The 26,382-nt window shown below is 33.6% G+C and overlaps 1 protein-coding gene across 2 annotated transcripts in view; it reads left to right on the plus strand.

Annotated features, from left to right (window-relative positions):
* SEMA3A (semaphorin 3A) overlaps positions 1-26,382 on the plus strand; it is a 455,178-nt gene that overhangs the window by 365,914 nt on the left and 62,882 nt on the right. For both annotated transcript variants that reach the window (XM_081286513.1, XM_081286512.1), the window contains one exon: positions 4,055-4,174. In XM_081286513.1, the coding sequence (XP_081142639.1) occupies positions 4,055-4,174 (120 nt within the window). The remainder of the gene's footprint in view (positions 1-4,054; positions 4,175-26,382) is intronic.

Consider the following 26,382-nt stretch of genomic DNA (forward strand, 5'->3'; position numbering starts at 1 on the left):
TTCTTCTCATAGAAAATATTTTCATTAAAGACAGTTCAAAAAACTTAGGAAAGAATAGAGGTATACTCAAATAGCCATTTCATTTTTCTTTCAAATTCTTTTTTTTTTTGGTGTTGATGAACCTTTATTTTATTCATTTATTTATATGCAGTGCTGAGTATAGAACCCAATGCCTCAGACATGCTAGGCAAGTGCTCTGCCACTGAGCCACAACTCCAGCCCTCAAATAGCCATTTTTATCTTTGGCAATTTCCAGATGGTTAGTTACAACTGTCAGCACTAATTTACCTTAAACTAATATGAATATTGTTGAGACATCAAAATGCCCATGTGGTGGTTTTTTGTAGAGTCTTAAAGATCTTATTCAACAGAGAATGCTAAACCATATATGTGTTTGTGTGTGCATTTGTGTTATATCTATATCTATATCTATATATATATATATATATATATATAATTGGCTTATATTTAGATACATTAAAAATCCTTGAACATATTATTTTATCATCAATTTAATAAAATTGGACAACTGTCACATTTCCTTTCACTAGTGACTTAGTGAAAACGTCAAAAGTGTGTATCACAAATGTAATGCCATTTGACTCATTGCAGAAAAACCTTAACCTAATACACTACTTCATATTTTCAAGAAAACTTATATTTAGGGTCAGAAAATTGTCAAATTAACACTGTGCTCCAGAATCAACATATAATTTGATAAATTATTAAGTGACCCAGAATATACAAATGATGTTTGGCCAATAGGTTTTCATTCTAGATATATCTGTTATCCTAAAGTAAACCAAAACTAAGGTCTGCTAAATTTTTTGTAGTCAGATATTTTTAGATCATTTCAAAGAGCCACAGATTATATCACCTCTTTAGTGCATAGTGAAAATGTTCGTGTCTACTAATTGGCATGTATGCTGGTTGATATATATTTTTTTATTTCACAAGAAATAAGCAAAATTTTACCACCTATATTTATGGGCAAAACCAATAAAGACATCATACTTATTTGGAACAATCAGCCCTGATTAGAGTCCCTACAGAAATCTCTCCAGCAATCTCAACAGGAAATCTGATCTAAGGCCTGGTACAAAGGAACAGTAACTGGTATTGAGTAAGAACAGTAAGAGAAGGTGCCCTCATGGCCACCTAATCATCTGGTTGCCTCCAGCTCAAGAATATCTGGCTATTGCTAAAAACATTATGTGGGTGGGAGGTAATTTCCTATGACTGGAGGCAAATGGTTCCTAACCTGCAAACTTCCTTTCATTTATAAGACAACATTTTAATTTAACTGTCTTAGGAATGTTGAGCGAATAGCTCTTCTACTGAACATCTTTTCTAATTTGAACAAGTTTCCTATCTGCTGTAAAAAGAGTAATAAAGTCAGTCTCACTACCTTTTTTTCATTTCTATTGATCTTTGTCATCTTCATATAAAAGCAAGTAAAACAAGTTATAATATTACCAAAAAAAAAAAATGCTAAGAGCAGCGCTCTACCTCTAAGTAATAATTTCGTTGTTGTGATTCTAATTCTCTCTTGACTAGAGTTTGTGTGTAATAACAACCCAATTATGAATTTCATTTACCCTAAAGAAGCTAACTGGCAGAATGATTAATCATTGGCATTTGTGACTCCACCATTTCCGGGCAAATCCCCTGTTGAGCAGAGACTGTCTGATGTTAAACTGCTGTCTTCACCTTTTCGTCATTCTGCTTTCACTTGCCCTGATTTTCACCATCTTGTGTGGTTCATGGGCTATGAGACTCAATGAAAGAGTCACAGCTTTTGATTGTTCAAGGTAAAAAAGAGCCAAAGCTTCCTCCCACAGGTGTTCCAACATGAAAATGTTTAAAGTCGATAAGACTTTCACATGATATTTTTACCTAACATCCTCCAATTTGCACACACACACAAAAAATCATTCACCTAATGTTTAAAAGCATATCACATTTATGTATCAATCTTTGTAAAAAGATAAAACACTAACTTTCATAAAAATAGGGGTTAACAATAAATAGACAATAGGCCTTTAAATGTTTCAAAGGACCTTTTGAAGTTTATTAGGTAGCTGACTTGTAATATTTTTGAGCTTTAGAAAAGTGTATTTGTTTAACTGTAGTCAGGTAAAACATTATCATCATATTTCAATGTGGGCAAGTCACATTTGCACTTGAAATTTAATTAAGAGAATGCAAGATGCTTTTGAAACCCAAAGATACTTTGCTCTGACATAAGATGATATATGAATACTCTCTATTTAGCTAATAATCTGAAATCAATATATTGTCTAAACAATGTTTGTTTAACTTTAGTCACAACAATCCAAAATATGAGAACAATTTTTAGCAGTTTTCAGGATAAGGTATCTACCTACATGAAAGTTTAAAGCAATAACTTATTTTTCAGTGATTTTTCTCTTGTAACTATTTTCCATTGTTTTGGAGATTCTTCAAAATCAAGTCCATTAAAACACCTTAGTGAGCCAAAGGATATAATACAAACTTGCTCCAGGTTGGACCACTGAGAATATCTATTTTACATTGTAAAGCTCTTGTCTAGGAGTGAAAAATAAAAATGGAAATACAGAATATCATCTAAGGAATCAAAAGATTAAAAAGATTTGCCCAAAGACATTTATATATGAAGATTCACTGTTTTCCATTTATCTAACATGAAACTACCTAGGAAATAATAGTACTAAACAAATGTTTATGTTATGATCTATCTAGGCCCTCTCTACTTTCTAAATATTTTCTAGCAAAACCATTAGCATAGTAGTTATCAATAAAAATAAAATTAAGGTTTACTATAATTATTGTGGATTGTTTGAAGAATTTTTTTTCATTTTTGTTGTTTTGTTTTTGCAAGTACCTTAATTCACTATAAGTAGGCAGGCAGTCATGTGTTATCTGGAAGAAATAATAAAAGACACTTTCTGATTCAAGCAAGAAAACACAATTTTTACAAATTTGAATTGTTGAAAGGTGGTATGGTTTAATGTAAAAGGCTTGGAATTAAACAGGCCTGTATTTGAAACTTCAGCTCAACCTGCCTAGGCATTAGCTGAACAGCCCTGGATTTCTTAAACTATAAAATAGGGACAACATTATTTACATCATGGGGACATTGACAGAATTAAAGTGAGATAATTTGAAAGTGTCCAGCCAGTGCCTGACTGCCTGCCAAGCACAGAGTGGGTATTCAGTGAACCTAACTGCTCTCTCTCCTGATATTCTTCCTTTCCCTTTGAGCCTTCACCTTCTGGTAATGATCTCTCCGTTATTAAACTCCTATTGAGAATTACCTCATTTTAGTAGTAGAAAGTCAAAAAGCATTGAAATCTTTAACTGTAGAGATTATGATCTGGGTTTGCCAAAATTCCCTCCTCTTCAAATATATTTCTGTTTGTTGGTACACTTATTTGGGGTCTCTATGTTAGCTTACACCAACTTCAAACATTTATTCCACCAGATATATTAAAAAATAAAAAGGAAAAAAAATTGGCAAAGAAAATATTGGTCCTTTCAGAATTATAGTAAAATTTCATTAATTCAGATCCTACTAGAAAAAAGTACATAAAAAGATTAATTGCCATTAAAATAAGCAATAAGCAAGATTTTACAATAATCTCTTACCCCACTAAATAAGGCTATTAGGTCATAGTAGTTTTACACACATAAAGAAAAAAAAGCAATATGATGATAATGAATATAGTTTTGCCTTTTGTAAATTTTGTCACTGGTCTTAGTGGGAAAATAGTAGTTTTGTATATTAGCAGTAGTCACAGAATCAGTTTTTACTCAAATATTCTAAGTGAGTATTAACTGAAAAGTCAAGTACTTAATATATGAATGATCATTTGGTAAAATATTCTTTCAATAAAGACACAGGATGAAATATGAGTAGCTTTGCGTAATGATAAACGTGCTATTTCTGTCTTCAGTGTGCTCATAACATGAAACTTGTATTATCTTTGTTTTGTTTGTCTTGCCTTAATTGAATTAAATAATACCTATGTGGTTTCATTTTGCCACACCACAGATGGAGAATTATACTCTGGAACTGCAGCTGACTTCATGGGGCGAGACTTTGCTATATTCCGGACTCTGGGGCACCACCACCCAATCAGGACAGAGCAGCATGATTCCAGATGGCTCAATGGTAGGTGGTACGTGCAAGAACTCAGGCACGTAACCTGTGTATTAAATCACTGGAGAACTTTCCCTTTATAGTGTATACAACATGACTTGAGATATAGTGTGTTGTTAAGCTAATGGTGGTGACTTCATGACTGGGTGTGAGAAAGTTGGGCAAAAAGAGAAAAGAGAGATTAAAATTTCAGGAAGTACATGTTTTGTGACAAATGTGAAGTTTCTCTGAAGTTAGCTATGGAAAGAGATCTGAGGTAGAGCTCCGGAAGGGAGGCAATGGAAAAAGATAAGATGGTTTACCAATCCTGTCTTATGGGGACACCACAAAGACTCTCACAGCATAGCATTCTTTTTTCCTCCACATTTCCCCTTATTGCCTTGAGAACATACTATAAGGTACTGAACATCAAAAACATTTTTTTTCTATTCTAATAACATTACACTGACACTGTTCTTAAAGTCCCAAAGGACTTTTGTATCATTATTTCACTTGACTTCATATCATTATTTTGTATAATTTCACCTCTAATTTCCTCAAAATCCCCTTTCTCATTTTATAGGTGATAAAATTTGGGTCAATATGTTATTTAACCCAATAGATTTGTAATAAGAACCAAGTTTCCTGAACTTTAGGCACAGGCTTAATTACTTGAACTAGTAGATTGTTTATTTGTAAATTACTCTTTAACTTTTCTATATTAATTTAACATAGCAAAATGTGTACAATGCATATGCTTGTAATAAATAAATAATATTTTAATTCAGGTTTTTAACTAACTGATCCTAATATCTACTTCTATGTAGTGGGAACTTCAGTCATGCTAGTTTTCCTGCCCTTACTTCTGAGAAGCCCAAAATTTATTTTGTCACTTCTTTCTTTCATTGGTCTATTATAAAATAAAATCATAACTTGGCCTCTATACCTCAGAGATACTTCAGGGAACCATGAGTTGTGTGTGATGATCTTTGTTCTGATTTATCCTGTGCTTCAAAGTGACTATTCAAAAACATAAATCAGTCATCAAGTTACCTCAGTCAGCATCACTTTCCTCCTGTGCCAACATTTCTGATTGATCTATTATTTTTCATGCATTAGAGACAAAGACTCGACTCTTTGGATGCCTCATCTGTCCCTTCTGCCTTTATTCTTAATTGTATTGGAATTCTTCATAAATTACCCAATTTAAATTTCTTTTGCTCTCCTTATCTCCTCTCTCTCTCTCTCTCTCTCTCTCTCTCTCTCTCTCTCTCTCTCTCATTACTTTCTTTCAATGACCTGAAAACTTGCACCCCTATCCCACAGGAAACCCTTCTTTTAATCATCATCTGTCACAATGTCCCTATATGTTTAAATTTGTAGCTTGGTTAGGATTTGTTTCCTCAATATTTGTACTTCCTTTAGTCACTTTCAATATGCATTTTATCCAAATATCTATCCCTGAGCCACTCTTCCTCCAAAGGTCACCTATGACTTTGTCTAGTTTTTTTTTTTTTTTTAATCAATCTCCATTTAGACAACCTCTCCTGAAGCATATGCCACTGCTAACTAGCCCATTCTCAAAACACTCTCTTCTCTTTTTCTCTCTAAACATGGCTCCAGTTCCACACTGATGTTTTAAATATAGATAGTCCCTAAGACCATTCCTGATTGAGTACAAACACTGTGGTAACCATTGGGCATGAAGTCAAATAGCTCCTCCTTGGAGTAAAGGAGGTATAATGCTACCTGGGTGACCATCTGAGAAACTGAAAGCCTCACCAAGAGAAAAACAAGGCACTGAGTTGAAAACAAGGGTGTGTGTAAAACTCCAAGAGCCCAAAGGACAACTTTGGAATATTTACCATTGATTATTAAACCTGGGATGTGTATGGAGGCAAAATGAGTCAGGAAAAAAAAAAAAAAAAAAAAAAAAAAACTCCATTCCGCTTTACTGTCTGATCTATTCTCAAATGGAAATATTTGTGTGAAAGAGAGAATGTTTGTTTTTTATGCACAAGAAGGTGACTTTGATCTGCTAAGGACTGTGAGGGGTATACAGGCTTTCACTGTCCGTGAGAAAAGAAAAATCTCATTAGAAGATGGAATAACATAAAGGAGAGGGTAGTATCCATTTCATTTTTATGGCCTTGGAGGAAAAAAGTCATCAAGTTAAAGCTGCTTTTATGCTGCACGCTTGCATGTTGACAGCTGAGTCTGAAGAATTTACACTGTGGGAAAACACAGTCATTGTCCGCAGCTCTGTACTTCATCTTTGAAAATGTGTAGTTCATTTGAGAATTCAGTTATCAGTCTCTCAGCACTAAATGTGAGAACTGATTTCTCCAAATTAGCACAGAGGTTCCATATGACAGGGTGCAGAAACCAGGCTGCTATGAGATGGAATGAAGGGCCTCGAGAAATCGAATACCATCTCAGAATGAAATTGGAAACACAGTGTTTACACACTCATGCATAAAATAAATGAGCTTTGAGGAATCAGCACAGACTACACAATCATCTGTGTTGCCAGAAGGAATAAATTGCCTTGTAAGATATTTTTTTCCAGGGGTCTTTGGAGCTATTAAATTAATTTTGGCATATGCTTTACTTTACTTTTCTCAAATAGGTTCAACTCTTTTGGAAGAATTAGTTCATCTCTTTTAGATGGCTCTTAATTTTTTTTTTCCTGCTCAAAAAGAGAAAAACAAAATATAACTAAACTAAACTAAACAAACAAACAAAAAAAGAAGAGAGAAAAACAGCCATCTAGATTTGGAACCTAAAATATCTTATTTTTTTAAATAATGGAATTTTACTACTTCCATAATTACTATTTATTTTGCATTTTTAAAACAGTACCAATAATGTTTCAATTATAGTTTTAATGGAAAGAAATGGGAAGGAATGAAAGACATTTTTAAAAGATGGAGAATCTACTGAGTTTTTACATATTAATATATAACAATATTTTTAAAAATTCTCATCATGTACACGAATCCCTATTTTAAGTTTGCAAGGGGTTAGAATGACTTTTGACCTCATAAAATACTAGTGTGTGAATTTGACATGATATACCAAAATTCACTGTGTTTTTCTTGTGCTACGTGAATGTTCTTGATATGATATGATTTTAAACTTCAATTACAATTTCAGCTTACATTAATTTGAAATAAAGTAAATTTTTTCTGTGTCTATTTATAGTAAAATAAGCAATATAAGTAAATGAATTTATGCTGCTATGATAGAATTTCTTAACATTAAGTCTGCAAATACTACTATAATTACTGTACTCATTACCCATTCATTAGAGCAGATGAAGGGCTAGTCCACATTTATTTTTCTATTTGATGAAGACTATTTTCCAATATTGTTTATCTTGAAATAATGTTGGGATGCCATATGATTTGAAAGAATGACTTTCAAATCTTTAAAGTAAGAAAGTTTTTTCTTGACTTTGGACCTTATGTATAATGAAAAGATAATACTACCTACCTCGCATAGTCATTTTTTTAAATGACCACATAACAACATAAAAAAAAGAAATGAGCAATGGCTTGGCATTTAGTAAGCACTTAATAAATGTTAATTATCTCTATATCCTTTTCTCTTAAACTGGGTGGAGCATGCTTGGGAAGCTTTGTCAGATTCATTCTGTGAGTGATTATAGTTGAGCCAGGGTGAAAGGGCAGCCGGCGTTGGGTCTAATATATGAAACCACATGGAAGCCTGAGAGAGCCAAGGCCCGGTGAACGCAAACAGAACTAATTACAATGCCTGAAGTGTGAGGCCTTCCCACTCGTTTCAGGAAGACCTGTTTTCTTTTAGCGGAATTTCCTAAAAGGATCATGCCTGTGGATAGACCAACCCACTTGTTTTTTGTTTTTTTTTCTGTAATTGGAATGGTATGCTAGTCATGGTTCCACTTCCTCTGCCCTGTAACATTCATACCGTGTTGGTTGGCCCTCACTGGAATCAGCATCATTTCCTCTGTGGTCACGTACTAGGATATTGCATGTTCTCCTAAGATTCAAATTTCTCCACAAGATTTGTTTTTAGGAAAATAGAACCAAGAAACATGACTGCAGATAAACTCTGCGTGTACAAATTAATATTATGTGGTATCAGATACCAGTCTCAAATCACTCATACTGCTCTTTTAATAAACTATTTTAATTCAACCTTGTTTGAAGGTACTTTTTTATTCTTTAATAAGTAAAATGAATTACCCAGTTCTGCCTAATGTCAGACTTCTTAATGATGTCATTTCTCTAGCTGAAGTAAATTAGTAATATTTTTCTGATCTTCGGAGAAAAAGCCCTCTGTAAGCCTTGCTTTATGTTTATATGAGCAGATAAATCTTACAGAAGCTGAGCAATGATTCAGTTAAAGTAGCAACAACAAGGGCTCTTTGAGTCTTTGAAGATCATGAATGTAGTATATTTTAGCTTTTAATTACATCTATGAGTTCCCACTGTACTCATTGTTGTCAATTCTGCAGTATCAGTATAAAGAATCTCACAAATAAAAATGACCATATTGATCTGGGAGTGGGGGTAGTAGTTTGCCTAGAATTCCCAGTACCATCGAAAATACAAACAAACAAAAAAGGAAATATTTGTGGTCATTTTTTTTTTCCTGAAACTGAGCTAAAACATGAAAAGGCAATACTTTAAAATAAGTATTTATATCTATACTATTAACTTGGCAGTCATCACTATGTTTTTTCATAAATTCTGTTATGCAAAAAAAAATTCATCCTAATACAGAATTCACTCCCCATAGGAGTAAAACCTTTTCAATAAATAAATATGTACCATCAAATTATTCTATCCTCTAAATGGTTAATAAAATCACTAAATATGACTTTATTTTCCTTAAAAAGCTAAAAGTTATCAAATATACTGTCACTTGATCTTCTTTTCAAAGACCTAATTTTTTTGTCACTTTTGTCTAGGAAACATCACTTTTAACCAGTTTTATTTGAAATTACGTTGCAGAAATGAAGAATAGTGAATAAAAACTTGGAGTAAAAATTTACTTGTTAGTAGCAATATTCTTGAAAGCTGATCTTTTCTTCAGACCTCTACAAAAATGTCTTTGAATAAAATTGTTATGATATGGCATTTAATATTTTTGACTGATGAACTAAAAAGTATAATTCTCAGATGTGGCATGTTAGTCACAACGTGTGAATAGCTTATTAGGAATTAAATGGTGAGAGGAGGAAAACAAAAACCCTAAGTATTATATTTAGTTAAGGTAGGCCTACTTTTAAAATTAAAATTAGCTAAAACTTATAAAGATGGGAGACTAACTTGGGGAACTCTTTAAAGTGAAGCCAGAACCTTTTCCTTCTTGTTTTTAACATTTTTCTCTCCCTTGTCTCACCATCAGTTTAATGAATACAGAGCCTGTCTATACCAATTTCCTCTTCCAGAGTCACTACATTCAGAGCTCAGTGGGCCTCAATAGGGATTTACTGCTGACTGGGTAATCTGGGTTCCTGTGTACACTGACATCAAGCAAGAGATTTACCCAGAGAAGTGGATACCATGACAATGCGTGTAACCATGGTGTGACCGGCCTCCCTGACATGGCTCTCAAAAGCTTTCCCTCTGTGAAAACAGAAGCCTGTTTGCAAATTAATTAGTTTCTGGCGGCAGCTTGATTGTTGACCCAGAGTTTGTAGAGTGGAAAAACAATCAGATTAGTGTGCTCAGGGTAAAAGACCACTGTGCACTTGCGTGTGGCTTGCTCAACTATTGAAGCTATGAATGAAGTGAAACAAATTCTATTCTGAGAAGCCTAGGCAGAGGTTAAGTATGATGAGCCTGGAGATCCCCAACAGCAGGGGCTGGAGAATTAAAGGATTTTAGCCAGATAAAGCTGAATGACAGGGAGCAATGCCATTGAATTTTAATGACATGGATAGTTTTGACCAAAAAAGCCACTTGTTATGTTTTAATCATTCTGAGTGTAAGAGATAGGTTTACAATATTCAATTAAATATTCAAGGTAGGCTTGACACAAACACTTTTAAAATGGAAAATTTCATAAGCTTTCAAAATGGAAGGTATTAATTATAATCTCCCCAGGTAACATGATGATATTGAAATGGAAAAAAAAAACAATTATAAAGTAAGCTGTTTTTTCATGTTGATAAAATTATTTTATATTTACCCCAGTATTGTATAAGGCACAAACATCAGATGCCCTATAAAATTAATCCTGGGTCAAAGAGAAATGTTGACTCATGAGAATATATATTTTGTCATTTATTTTTACATAATTCAGTTAGTATAATTATATCTAAAAAAGTTTGACTTCAACTTTAGGGCAAAGAATTCTGGATGGCAGTGTTTGATGATTTAAATAAATTTAAAAGTTATTGATTATGCTTAATTTTGTAAGATTACATATCATTTTAAGCCATATATACTTTTCTTTAATTTTTTTTAATTTTATTTTTTTTTATTGGTCATTCACAACATTACAAAGCTCTTGACATATCATATTTCATACATTAGATTGAAGTGGGTTATGAACTCCCAATTTTACCCCAAATGCTGATTGCAGAATCATGTCGGTTACACATTCACATTTTTACATACTGCCATATTAGTGACTGTTATATTCTGCTACCTTTCTTATCCCCTACTATCCCCCCTCCCCTTCCCTCACATCTTCTCTCTCTACCCCATCTACTGTAATTTATTTCTCTCCTTGTTAATTTTCCCATTCCCCTCACAACCTCTTATATGTAATTTTGTATAGCAATGAGGGTCTCCCTTCATTTCCATGCAATTTCCCTTTTCTCTCTCTTTCCCTACCATCTCATGTCTCTGTTTAAAGTTAATCTTTTCTTCCTGCTCTTCCTCCCTACTCTGTTCATAGTTGCTCTCATTATATCAAAGAAGACATTTGGTATTTGTTTTTTAGGGATTGGCTAGCTTCACTAAGCATAATCTGCTCTAGTGCCATCCATTTCCCTGCAAATTCTATGATGTTGTCATTTTTTATTGCTGCGTAGTACTCCATTGTGTATAGATGCCACATTTTTTTTTATCCATTCATCTATTGAAGGGCATCTGGGTTGGTTCCAAAGTCTAGCAATTGTGAATTATGCTGCTATGAACATCGATGTGGCAGTATCCCTGTAGCATGTTCTTTTAAGGTCTTCAGGGAATAGTCCAAGAAGGGCAATAGCAGGGTCAAATGGTGGTTCCATTCCCAGCTTTCCCAGGAATTTCCATACTGCTTTCCAAATTGGCCGCACCAATTTGCAGTCCCACCAACAATGTACAAGTGTACCCTTTTCTCCACATCCTCGCCAGCACTTGTTGTTTGACTTCATAGTGGCTGCCAATCTTACTGGAGTGAGATGGTATCTTAGGGTGGTTTTGATTTGCATTTCTCTGACTGCTAGCGATGGTGAGCATTTTTTCATGTACTTATTAATTGATTGTATGTCCTCCTCTGAGAAGTGTCTGTTCAGGTCCTTGGCCCATTTGTTGATTGGGTTATTTGTTTTCTTATTGTCTAATTTTTTGAGTTCTTTGTATACTCTGGATATTAGGGCTCTATCTGAAGTGTGAGGAGTAAAAATTTGTTCCCAGGATGTAGGCTCCCTATTTACCTCTCTTATTGTTTCTCTTGCTGAGAAAAAAACTTTTTAACTTAAGTAAGTCCCATTTGTTGATTCTTGTTATTAACTCTTGTGCTATGGGTGTCCTATTAAGGAATTTGGAGCCCGACCCCACAATATGTAGATCGGAGCCAACTTTTTCTTCTATCAGACGCAGAGTCTCTGATTTGATATCAAGCTCCTTGATCCATTTTGAGTTAACTTTTGTGCATGGCGAGAGAAAGGGATTCAGTTTCATTTTGTTGCATATGGATTTCCAGTTTTCCCAACACCATTTGTTGAAGATGCTATCCTTCCTCCATTGCATGCTTTTAGCCCCTTTATCAAATATAAGATAGTTGTAACTTTGTCGATTAATCTCTGTGTCCTCTATTCTATACCATTGGTCCACCCGCCTGTTTTGGTACCAGTACCATGCTGTTTTTGTCACTATTGCTCAGTAATATAGTTTGAAATCTGGTATCTCTATACCGCCTGATTCACACTTCCTGTTTAGAATTGCTTTTGCTATTCTGGGTCTTTTATTTTTCCATATGAATTTCATGATTGCTTTATCTATTTCGACAAGAAATGCCATTGGGATTTTGATTGGTATCGCATTAAACCTATAGAGAACTTTTGGTAATATCGCCATTTTGATAATATTAGTTCTGCCTATCCATGAACAGGGTATATTTTTAAGATCTTCTTCTACTTCTCTCTTTAGGGTTCTGTAGTTTTCATTGTATAAATCTTTCACCTCTTTTGTTAGGTTGATTCCCAAGTATTTTATTTTTTTTGAGGATATTGTGAATGGAGTGTTTTTCCTCATTTCCTTTTCAGAAGTTTTGTCGCTGATATACAGAAATGCATTTGATTTATGCGTGTTGATTTTATATCCTGCCACTTTGCTGAATTCATTTATTAGTTCTAGTAGTTTCTTTGTAGATCCTTTTGGGTCTTCTAGGTATAGGATTATGTCGTCCGCAAATAGTGATAATTTAAGTTCTTCTTTTCCTATTTTTATGCCTTTAATTTCTTTTGTCTGTCTAATTGCTCTGGCTAGTATTTCAAGGACTAAATTAAATAGAAGTGGTGAGAGAGGGCATCCCTGTCTTGTTCCAGATTTTAGAGGGAATGACTTCAACTTTTGTCCATTCAGAATGATGCTAGCCTGAGGCTTAGCATAGATAGCTTTTACAATGTCAAGGTAAGTTCCTGTTATCCCTAGTTTTTCTAATGTTTTGAACATAAAGGGATGCTGTACTTTGTCGAATGCTTTCTCTGTGTCTATCGAGATGATCATATGGTTCTTATCTTTAAGTCTATTGATGTGGTGAATAACATTTATTGATTTCCGTATATTGAACCATCCTTGCATCCCAGGGATGAATCCTACTTGATCATGGTGCACAATTTTTTTGATGTGTTTTTGTATTCGATTCGCCAGAATTTTATTGAGGATTTGCATCTAGGTTCATTAGAGATATTGGTCTGTAGTTTTCTTTCTTTGAGGTGTGTTTGTCTGGTTTCGGAATCAGGGTGATGTTGGCCTCATAGAATGAATTTGGCAGAGCTCCCTCTTTTTCTATTTCCTGAAATAACTTGAAAAGTATTGGTATTAATTCTTCTTTAAAGGTTTTGTAAAACTCCGCTGTATACCCATCTGGTCCTGGGCTTTTCTTGGTTGGTAGTCTTTGATTGCTTCTTCAATTTTATCCATTGATATTGGACTGTTCAAATTGTGTGTATCCTCCTGAGTCAGTCTGGGCAAATCATATGACTTAAGAAATTTATCGATGTTTTCACTATCTTCTATTTTATTGGAATATAGGTTTTCAAAATAATTTCTAATTGTCTTCTGTATTTCTGTAGCATCTGTTGTGATATTGCCTTTTTCATCCCGTATGTTAGTAATTTGAGTTCTCTCTCTTCTTCTCTTCGTTAGCATGGCTAAAGGTCTGTCGATCTTATTTATTTTTTCGAAGAACCAACTTTTAGTTTTGTTAATTTTTTCAATAGTTTCTTTTGTTTCAATTTCATTGATTTCCGCTCTGATTTTAATTATTTCTTGCCCTCTTCTACATTTGCTGTTATTTTGCTCTTTCTTTTCTAGGGCTTTGAGATGAAGTGTGAGCTCATTTATTTGTTGTTTTTTTCTTTTTTTGAGGAATGACCACCAGGTGATGAATTTCCCTCTTAAAACTGCTTTCATTGTGTCCCATAGATTCTGGTATGTTGTGTCTGTATTGTCATTTGTCTCTATGAATTTTTTTATCTCCTCCTTTATGTCTTCTGTAACCCACTGATCATTCAGTAACATATTGTTCATTTTCCATGTGATGTAGGATTTTTCCTTCCTTCTTTTATCATTGATTTCCAGTTTCATTCCATTATGATCAGATAAAATGCATGGTATTATCTCCACCCCTTTATATTTACTGAGGGTTGCCCTATGGCATAATATATGGTCTATTTTTGAGAAGGATCCACGTGCTGCTGAGAAAAAAGTATATCCATTTGATGATGGTTGATATATTCTATATATGTCAGTTAAGTCTAGATTATTGATTGTGGTATTGAGTTCTATAGTTTCTTTATTCAACTTTTGTTTGGAGGATCTGTCCAATGGTGAGAGAGGTGTGTTGAAGTCACCCATAATTATTGTGTTGTGGTCTATTTGATTCTTGAACTTGAGGAGAATTTGTTTTATGAATGTCGCAGCACCATTATTTGGTGCATAAATATTGATAATTGTTATGTCTTGTTGGTGAATGGTTCCTTTTAACAGTATATAATGTCCTTCTTTATCCCTTTTGATTAACTTAGTCTTGAAGTCGATTTTATTCGATATGAGGATGGCCACCCCTGCTTGCTTACGAGGACCGTGTGCATGGTATATTTTTTCCCATCCTTTCACCTTCAGCCTGTGTATGTCTTTTCCAATCAGATGTGTCTCCTGGAGGCAGCATATTGTTGGATTTGTTTTTTTAATCCATGATACCAGCCTATGTTGCTTTATTGGAGAGTTTAAGCCATTAACATTCAGAGTTACTATTGATATATGGTTTGTACTTCCATCCATGTTTGATTATTTATCCTTTTTTAAAAAAATTTAGTTTGTTTTTCCATGATTATCTTTCCCCTCGCCCTCTGTCTTTACCGAGGCACTTCCCACTGATGGTTTTGGTTATTGTTTTTCATTTCTTCCTCGTGTAGTGTTTTGCTCAAAATGCTTTGCAATGCTGGTTTTCTGGCTGCAAATTCTTTTAAATTTTGTTTATCATGAAAGATTTTTATTTCATTGTCATACGTGAAGCTTAATTTTGCTGGATACAGAATTCTTGGTTGTTATCCATTGTCTTTCAGTGTTTGAAATACGTTATTCCAGGATCTTCTCGCTTTCAGCGTCTGTGATGAAAAATCCATTGTTAACCTTATTGGTTTACCCCTGAATGTAATCTGCCTCCTTTCTCTTGTAGCTTTTAATATTTTCTCTTTGTTCTGTATATTGGATATCTTCATAACAATGTGTCTTGGAGTTGGTCTACTGTGATTTTGTGTGCTCGGTGTCCTGTATGCATCTTCAATTTGTATATCTGTTTCCTTTTTTATTTCTGGAAAGTTTTATGTAATTATTTCATTCAGCAGGTTACTCATTCCCTTGGTTTGAATCTCTGTACCTTCTACTATCCCGATGACTCGTAAGTTTGGTTTTTTTATGTTATCCCATAACTCTTGGATGTTTTTCTCGTGATTTTTTACCAGCCTTTCTGAGTTGGCTAGACTCTTTTCAAGATGATATATTTTGTCTTCATCATCTGACGTTCTGGCTTCTACTTGCTCCACTCTGTTAGTGATACTCTCAATTGAGTTTTTAATTTGGTTTATTGCTTCCTTCATTTCTAGAATTATTGTTTGATTATTTTTTATAATCTCTATCTCCTGATAGAGATGCTTAACTTCTTCTTTTATCTGTTTATGTAATTCATTCTCAATGTGTTCTTTCGCTGCTTGAATTTGCTGTCTCGTATCCTCTTTAAGGTTCCATTCCATCTGTCTAAGGTGTTCCTTGAGTTCTTTATATGACCGTTTTTCTGATGACTCTAGGTCCTCCTGAATATTTAGGCTGTCCTGCATTGTTTGTACTCCTTTTCTTCCTTGCTTTTTCAAGTTGCTCATGTTACTTCTTGTTCTGTTTGACTGCTGAGTTACTGTTTACTCCTATAAATTAATTTGATGCTTGGGAGGAAAGGTATTAGAAGGGAAGGGAAGAAGTCACTAAAGAGAATAAGAGTAAGCAGGTAAAATTCCAGGAAGGGGGAATAAGAAAATTGAAAAGAAATGAAAAGACAAAAGAAGAAAAAATAATAGGAAATTTAAAAAGAAAAAAAAATTTTTTAAATAATAATAAAAAAATAATAAAAATTAACATTAAAATTATAAGAAAAAAATTGTAAAAAAAAATTTAAAAAAACAACAAGAAAGAAAAATGAAAATGAAAGAAAAAACCCAAATCAAAAAAAAAGAAAAAAAAAAACTATGCAGTCTTAGAATTTGATTAACTTCTCTTCCAGTAGGTGGCGCTGTGCCCACCAGGCCAAGTTTCTCCTGTCAATACGTAGGAACCAATCACTGTGCAGAAGCTCCTCCTCCCAGACTGGGCGAGTCTCCAATCCTGAGTGCCTAGGTCCTCCTCTTGTGTCTAGTCACTTCCCCACTTTTCCTCTAGCCAGGCCCCTCTCACAGGTGCCGCTCACCACAATACTAGCTACACGCCAGGTCTGCTGCTCCCGGGAGCCCTGTTTTCATGGACGACTGGGCACACTCTCCCTGTTTGCCATTCCCTCATAACCTAAGTTTGTAGAGCTTGGGGCTGAGAATCCTCAGCAAATTTTACTTGCCCTCTGGTAGCCACGCCCCCAGTAGCTGGTGCAAGAGACCTTAGTTGTCAGCACTGGTGAGAGCAGTAGCCGGGAGTCCGAGCCACGGGTCCCGAGCCACGTCTGATTCCCTCGGTCTGGCTATCGCGCTCATGGGAGAGCTGGAAGGGGCCCTTATGGGAGAGCTGGGAGGGGCCCTTAAGGTTTCCCCGATGTGTGGAGAGGGAAGGCTAGGGAATTACACACCTGTAGCCGCAGGTTTCAATGAAGTTATCTCCTCCGCCGCAGTCTGGTGATGTCAGTTCTCTGCCATGGTGGTATCTCTTGCAAATGGCGACAGTTTGTTTCCCTTTGCTGGGTGACCAATGCAACGGGTGGGTCCTTACTGTCTCTCCCAAGCCCCGTTTCAAACCTGTGGCCACTACCTATGAAGGCTCGGTTGGCATTTACCTCCATAGGAACAGAAGGGCTGACCAGTTGTTTCAGCCGGATGGATTAGTGCTGAGTCACAGCTGTTTGTCTGCAGGAAGCAGGCGAACGGGAGCTTGAACAGGCTCAGTGTGTGTTCTGAGAGGCCCAGACTGATCGCCCCAGATCCACGTCAGTTCAGCATTGCCTAGTGATCCTGAGCAAACAGAATTTAGATTGTTTACGACTCCCTATACCCGCACAGCTGAAGAGGTCAGAGACTTGATCTCTCTGCGCCCAGTGCCATGTTGGAAATCTTGTTGTTCAGCCATATATACTTTTCCTTTTTAGATACAACTGATAGATGTCTCCCTAAATACTGTATTGATTGCTATCACAATATTTTTCATTCAAAAATCATTTATGTGTCTCCATTTCAAAGTAAATTGAATGCAGATATTATTGTTTATCAAATCCTTTATCATCTAATCCTTGGTGACCTCTCCAATATTAAACACTACCATAAGTAATTCAAATGGAGTCATCGGTACTCAAATTTCTTCTCTTTTATTTAACCTTACTGTTTTCCCAATGGATTTTAAGTATTCCTCCCTTCCAACCCTGAGAGCACATAGAAGCATTTTTGTATTTTTCACAGGGCCTGACATCCTACTTCATTCTTTAGTATTATTTGAAATAAGAAACTTTTTAATGACTCTGCTTCATAGGCCCTGGAGTTAAACTGTCTCGATATGTATACCAGGTCTACTCTCAATTTCTTATGTGACTTAGGAAGTCATTTACTTAATTTGTGTTCACCAGTGTTTATATTTTGTGAAAAAAAGGGTGGGGGGGTAATACCAAAGGCTCATATGGTTCTTATGGGGATACATGAGATAGAGTATGTAGAGTAATTAGAACAGTGTCTAGTGTCTGACAATATGGAAAATACAGAAGACATATGACAATATGGGAAATACTAAAGGTGTTTAACTATGTTGGTGCTGTCCTATATAGACCACCTCCATGACATAGTACCTAATGCATATTTGGAAAATTAATGCAATGAACCAATCTCAATCATACTTGCTTTGCTTAATCTGCTCTCAAGGCATTTTGTTTTCTTTGTTTTATTCAATTGATAACTACTTCTATATTAGGCCTATATTTCCTTTGGAAGACATAAAATATTTATTTTTAGTATTAAAATAATATATAAAATATTGCTTATCATACTGTGTTTAACAAAACTAGCAGAAAAAACAATGAAATGAAATAATCAAGGCTAGAATTCAAGTAAATGTGTTTCTGTGTTAATTTAGCTCTACTAAATATAATACTTAACCATTTAAATAAAGAAACCATTAGTTTAATACTTGTTAAAAATATTTTTTGAAGGACTGGGGTTATGGCTCAGTGGTAGAGTGCTCACCTTGCACGTGCAAGGTCCTAGGTTCTGGGATAATGATAGAATGATAGTGACCCATGCCCTGTCCTTGGATCCTTAGCACCACATAAATAAAATAAAGTTAAAAAATGAAATTTTTGATATAATAGCTAAAGAGAAGTTGAGGGCATTTATGACTGTAGGAAAATCATCTCTTCTGCAATAATACAGTTAAACTAAACTTTTTTCATAAGGAGACAAAAGTGTGTGGATTTTTCTGGAGTACTACTGTATAGGGCAAGTGTAGGCATCTGGCATAACATTTCTGTGTCCTACTTTTCCCAAACAAAAAATGAAAGTCGTTTTTTCCTCATTTGGTTGTTAGAAGCACCATGAACGAGAGAATACATGTAATACATTTGGCAAAGTGATTTCTATTACCTAAAAATAAAATATAACCTCAAGTTGATATTAGCTGGTTTCATAATATGTGAGAATTTCATATTAGGACAATAAAACACCTAAATACATTGCATCACCCAAAATGTAGTAAACTGCACAATCTCACAAACTGAGAAACTGCATATTTCAAGGAAAGCAATGAAAGTAACTTAAGGGAAACAAGAGCAGATGAAGTGATAGTGACCCATGCCCTGTCCTTGGATCCTGGCTGTATGTACAGGATTTCTTGCCTAATGAGTTTTTCTCATTTTGATGAAAATAAATCCACTACTCCTTTCCTATAAAGAAAAAGAATTTTTCTAAGGTTAGTAACATATTTACTGCCAAGTTTTATATATATATATATATATATATATATATATATATATATATATGACAAAAAAGAACATTTAAAAGATTCTTAACTTCACATATCAACTAGATACAAATTATAAAATACAACCCAGGAAAAGGGTCTTTAAATTGCTTTTCTGATAATGTTACTAAGAAAGATTAAAGTATATTTAGATGCACTTAAAAGGAACACTTTCAAGGTAAAGATGTTTGGGTCACTTTAAGATTAAGAGACTAGACAAAGAGAAAATCAAGCCCTTTCACTCCAGCCTTGCCTCCCATTCCAGGCTCTCAGCAATGTATCTCTTTCCCATGGTACTTTGAATCATACATACAGTTTGCATTTTAGACGATATTATGATTATTTAAAAACTTATTAGTTTCAGAATAAAGATATTCTTTATTCTGAATTAAACTGAATTATTATTTATTGATAGTAATTTGTAAATAAAATAGAGGCAATGTTTAAAATTATAAGTAGAGTTCATATTATTTTGCATGATGATTTGCTAAATTATAACTACTTTAGATATAAAGTAGGCTGATTGCATAAGGGACCCATCAAAATGTGTCTCTTCAATATGCTTATAAATGTGTCTAAATACATATGAATCCAAATAATCTCTTTGCTCTTTTAATTACTAATTTGAAAAGATGCCAGAGCTTCAATATCAGAGAGCTATTTTATGTATACATTTATAAAATTCTAATAAGAATGTGTACAGGAAATTGGTGACAGCAGATTTGGTTTTCCCTTAGTGAGCCACACAGCCTTTTCAGCTTACCATACAATAGGATTTAAGTTACTTACTTCTGTTTTAGTCTTACAATATGAAATGTTACATTTATAGTTCGGTGAACTTTAATCTCATTGTTCCTAAATGTTAAGTAATACCAAGGTTGATATCCAACTAATAACTGTTCTTTAATTGCTTAATACTCATAGAACCAGTGTTTATTTTTCAAATGTGTTTTCAAAATACATTTGTGAGTAAAAAAATGTTATAGGAAGAAAAAAATCTTATACATCAAAAAATGAACTCTGCCATATGCAGTGGCGTACTTCTGTAATCCCAGTGGCTCTGGAGTCTGAAAGGAATATCATGAGTTCAAAGCCAGCCTCAGCAAAAGCAAAAGTGAGGCACTGAGCAACTCAGTGACTCTGTCTCTAAAAACTGGGCTGGGGAAGTGGCTCCGTGGTTGAGGGCCCTTGAATTTATTCCCTGGTACTGCACCCCCCAAAAAAAAATGACTCTGAAGATATAAAATGAAAGACATGGATTTTCACAAAACCTTATTAATTTTTGAATAATTTGAAGGGTAATTTAGTCATATAGACAATTCAAATGATAGAACCTTTTACAGAGCTAAGATGGATCAAGAAGACACTTAACATCTTTGTTCAATTTATTTACATGCTCACAGTAATCATATCAAACATTTTTAATGAAGAGAAACTATTAAAACATAGGGGGATAGTTCTGAGTGCCATATGAAAGCATCAATAACTGACATTCCTGAAGTGTTATTTCTCTTTATTTCCTTTAAAATCACAGGAAAGAAACCTCACATTCTTCATAAATGATATCAAGGTAAATACAGGCAACTTTGATCAAGACTCGGTGCCCATATAATAAAATTATAATTGAATTGCATTTGAGAAATTTGAGATAATTGTGTGTTCATGACTCACAGAGTCTGAAGTGATTTTACATTCTTTTTTCTTTAACTGATTCTGCCTTATTTTTTCCTAATTCCTGAGTGAGAGTAACATGCAAAAGGTAAATTGAAAGATTGTCTGGAGTTGGAAGTATGCAAAAAGAAAATAGAAATATGCAGTGTCAGACAATCAACAGGTCCACCCTTGGATGCTGCTTGGTACAGATGTCATTTGATGGTGACACAGCAGAGGAAGCACCAGACAGCAAAGTAGCCATGTCATGGAGATTTGCAAAATCTCTACCAAGTTTATCATTGTGTGAGTTAACTTTGTCATTTTGCATACTGGTTGTAAACTATTTATGAATTCACAAGTCACATACTCCTCAAAATGATCATATTTTATAAGCAAAAAAATAATGCTACATGCACCAGTAGAGAATATTCTGATAGTAAGAACAAAAGAAAATTTCCTCTAGCTCATTAATGTAAGTCAGGAAGCTGAGTAAGTTGTCATCGTGCTGATTGACTACGTGGAACTATTAAATGTTCTCTAGAATGGAAAACATAAGGAATCATAAAGAAGAAAAATAGTTTTTAGTAGGTAATTCAACTATTTGGAAGGAATCTGCAAAGGGAGGAGGGAAGAAGAGGAAAAAAAGAAAAGAAAAATTTCTAATGTATAACAGTTACTTCCTGATTCGATTTTTGCTGCTATCATTCAACGATAATAAACAACATGCCTTGCCATAATAAAATTTATAACATCACAATTTGTAAACATCCACAGAATACACCATAAAATCTCTTTAAAGGTTTAACCCTGAAGTTTGTAATATAAGTTAGATGTGATGCATATTTAAGATCTTTTTTCCACAGGTTTAGAGAGTTTCAAAATGTTATTGGAACAAATAATAATTGCTGAGAATACTCAGATTGTCATTTTATATCTGACCATATGGCTGTCATTAATAACAATTAAGATAGTATGTAATATGATATTATAGAGGTAAATAGCTACATTATTAATGGAAGTTAAAAGTAGATTTTTTTGGTAGAGATTAAATAACCCATTTCAGTTGCTATTTATCCACTTGCTTTATTTTTTTCCCACTCTATTTTTAATGGATATTTTCCATTTCCCCAAGTCGATTCTCTTTTCATCTCATGCAGTGTTTCTTTTTATCTGTGTGTAACTGAAGTTTATCAATCAACACAATATGTATATAAACTGTTTTTCTCTTTTTCATTTCCTGGTTGCTCTAAGCCCCTCCATTATTACTGGTAATAAGCTACATTTGCTAGCCACCATCATCTTACCTGGACAACTTCTATTTTCTATAAGCAATGAGCACTCAGTAGGAACCAAGACTGTTGTAAGGAGCAGAGCTGAATAGAGAGATCCCAGGCCTCCAGGATAATACCTAGAGAACTTGTTATGAAATGGAAAACTTGGAAATCTTAGCACATCTATGAGATCCTATGCATGTATTTACAAGATATCTTTATATCTCAAAACCATTATTTAACTCATGAAGTAAGGGAGCAGTTGCTATCCATCTCCCTTTTAATGAAACACTAATTTTTTGATCCATTTGATTTTCAGGCTTTTATACTAAACACAAACTGCAGATTTTACTATCAAGTGATAGTAAGATAGAGTAATTTATAAGACATTCTAACTTTTGTCCAAATACATGCAGTCCTTTCTTAGTGAATAGATATGGAAGAAAGTTCAGAAAGACAAGAAAATGGAAACTTTCTTCCTTTTTAAATTTTGAGGATAAAGGTGGGAATCAGTTGGAATCAGAAAAACTGTATGTTACTTGTAGATAATTTGATTATAGTTTTTTTTAAATTATGTTCTTTCAGTGTCATATATTTCTAAATATAAGGAAAGTCAGCAAAAATAATGAAAGGAGAAATGTTTGGTGGTTAGAAAGAAATAGTCAAGGAATTGGGAGAACTGGAAACAACATTCTTTTCTTTTCAGTAGAAGTTGGATAATTGATGACTTAGACTGTTATAAATGTAAATAAGATCTGAGCTTTAAAATTCACACATGAAATAATAATGAATTAATTATTAGCAACATTCTTGGCTCTTGATACAGAGATTTTTCTAGGTATATTAAGATTTTATTTTGTTGTAAGATTTTAACTTTTAGTTTTCTTATTTAAAGCAATGGCTGAATAGAAACTTAAAAACATATCCCAAACAGATGGCTTCAAGTAACCATTCCACCTTAATAAACTAAACACAATTATTGCTGTGAAATTAAGTATAGTCATTTATTAATTTCTCTGGGCTTTGTCATACAAATCTATAAATTTTATTTGATGTTATAGTTTTAACTGCTTTTTCATTTACATGTAATACTTTTTTCATGATCTCAACATGTTGAAGAATATTTTTAAAATTAACCTTTCTTTGGAATATATGTATATCTTGCATTTCTTGTCATATAGTCTAAGAAATATATTCTATTTAATGTGTAATTATATAAAACTCACTAGAGTGTTGCTCAGAGATAATAGTTCTAGATATTTTCCAACACTCATTTCATGAAAGAATATAGAAATAGTAGAACCACTAGAATGCAAACTGAACTTAATTTTAGTCTTTATTATAGACATTAGATACTGTTTCTTAGTATTATTTAAGTAGGATGAGAAAAACTGGTTTCTATTCAAATCAAAGTTGGAAGTATAAATTTGGTTTAGAAAACACATTTATTAGTCAAGATCAGGTATCTATGAAAACAATTCTATATTAGCACTCAAAAAAGAGGTGAGAAGAAGGAGAGAGAGGAGGAAGAGGAGGAAAAATAAGGCTGATATAGGGCCTGCCCTGAACAAAAACCAAAAACTGATTATGGATATCAGCAGCTATTTTAAATTGCATTCACTAAACTGTAGGTGCTATGACAGGTAGTGCTATAACAAAGCTTATTCAAAAGCTTTAATATTTAATTGAAATTATTTGAAAAAAATTTGCATCACTATATAAGTAATTTAAAGATGAACAAAAATCCTATATTGGCGGTATAATATTTTGTTGTCTTTAAAGTGCTTCCTATATAATCTCTTCATCCTCTCCAAATCTTATGAAATGGAAAAAACTGCAAGTACTAACATTTAAGGTTAGTAGCAACCTGTGATGGAGTGAAAACTAAGACTAAACCCATGTCTACTGAATTCTAGGTGTGTTCTTTTTCTAGCATATTCATTCTATTATTTACAATTTTTAAAAATTGCTTATTTCTGCTATTTTATAATATCATTTATATAGGACTATTTAACAAGTATTATATAGATTATTGGAAAATAAAGTACAGGAACATAGATATTAAACAACAAAGATCTGCTGAAGTCAAAGGATTCTATTCTACAGTGGTTCACAAAACAAAGAACTACATTATTTATGCATAGCTTAAATCACTGAAAACTGAGCTTGTATAAACCCTTGCTCCAAAATGTGAGACCCTTGAAGTAATTAGCAACTTGCCTTCCCTTGGGAGTTTGCTCAAAATGCAGAACTTCAGGAACCATCCAAATGTATTAATCCAGATCTGTACTTTATTAAGTTCTCTAATTAAATTTTGAGAAGGTCTAAACTATCAAGCTACGTGACATTTTGTTTCGTTTTTTAAAGAGACATGGAGATACAATGGCTTTTATGTCCTTGTACCTCAACAGCAGATGTTTTTATATCTGAATGTTTAGCACTCAAGAATGTGTGTTGTGTGTGTGTGTGTGTGTGTGACAGAGAGAGAGAGAGAGAGAGAGAGAGAGAGAGAGGTCATTACTTAGATTCAGCTTGCTCATACTGGAGTCTAATTGAAACTGTGCAGTTCTAATATTGTCCTTCTTAAATTATTAACTTCTGTTCATTTAAAATGAGTATATAAATATAAAAGTGTATCCTTTGAACAAGGAAGATGGATTTTCAAGCAACTGTAAGTAAAGTCCCATTTTAAGCTGCTTGAATCAAAGCACTGAGACAGTGTCACATTAAAACAGCTGCAAGCACCCTTAAGATGGCCTATAAAATCTTCCACAACTACATGTCCCATAAAATGTTAATAGCAACATTTAAAATATGGGGGAGGTCTGGTTTCTTCTAGGTTTAAAAAGTAGTCTCAAATAATTTTAAAAAATATTTTCAGAAAAGATTAATATGAATTAACCATCTTTCATTGGAATTAGGCTAGAACTAATTTTATTTTAAGTGATAAATTGGGTGATATAACATTAACATAGTATAAAAATGTATATAATTGTCTGTAATTTCCATTTAAACATCTTATTTCCAAATTCTCAGTAAAGAAAAATGAGGTAAATTTTTAGTGCAAAACCCAGAATAAAACCCAAATATCAAATCACAAATTATATGTCTTATGTGGCAACATTACATTTTAATTTGCAATATTAAATTTCAAATTATAGTTATGTGATATCATATATACACACACACACACGAGTATTTCCAATATAAAGTACTCTCTAAATTTCATAACTGTAATAACAATTTTCTTACTAGTTTAAACAGACATGATCCAAAAACCAAAATGATAATAATACTTTAATTTCAATATTAGGAATAGAAAAGTACAAAAAAAAACAATGCAACTTGATGTGAAATTTGAATTAGTTTCTCTTAAGGGATAATAAATTCTTGCAGATTAAACAGGATGTGCAATAAGAATTGTTTTCAACAAAATAAAATTACTTTGAAAATTATGCCATAAATTGTCTCCTTTTCTTGCTTGAATTTCCTTCCCCGTATAATTAGACATCTTCAAGAATCTAAACTATTATTGTCTCTTAAGAACAAAAGCCACAGAAACTGCTAATTATATTGCAGTTAAACATGTTTTTCTACTTTGAAGAGATTCTGAATTTCCGGTAATTTTGAGAACATTTTCTGGCCAGAGAATGATAGAAGTGCTGAACGTGTCTCTAGTGTTGTAATCAGGATAATTAAGTTCTATCTATAATAATACTCACGTTATTAAAATGTTGCCAAGGCCTGTGCCCAATAAAAATTGACCTAAATCTTTCCTGGTCCCTAAATCCATTATTTTATTTTAGGAATCAGGCCACATTCTTACTGCTACTACCCTTTTACTAGAACCCAAGGGCCTAATCAGGGCAACTCAGAGGACAACCTCCCCTGCCAATGTCACACTATTGAGGTGGAACTATTAATACACCCTAGGAAATGGGCAGATATCAAAATTAACATTCCCCATTTCTCATAAAATTGACTTTACATTTTCACAGAGTAAAATATTTTTGTCATTGTGTATTCCGAAAATATTTTAACCATGAAATTTTATGATTTTATGATAATTATTTTTTCTTAATAAAATTGCTACTGGAATTCAAACATACTAGTTTTGTCCTCTATAGATTCTGAGTTTTAAAAAACAAATCAGAAATACAGGTATACACTTGTATTTTAGGACTTTAATAAAAGA

The sequence above is a fragment of the Spermophilus citellus genome (assembly GCF_964194105.1).
Source record: "Spermophilus citellus genome assembly, chromosome: 3".
NCBI lineage: Eukaryota > Metazoa > Chordata > Mammalia > Rodentia > Sciuridae > Spermophilus > Spermophilus citellus.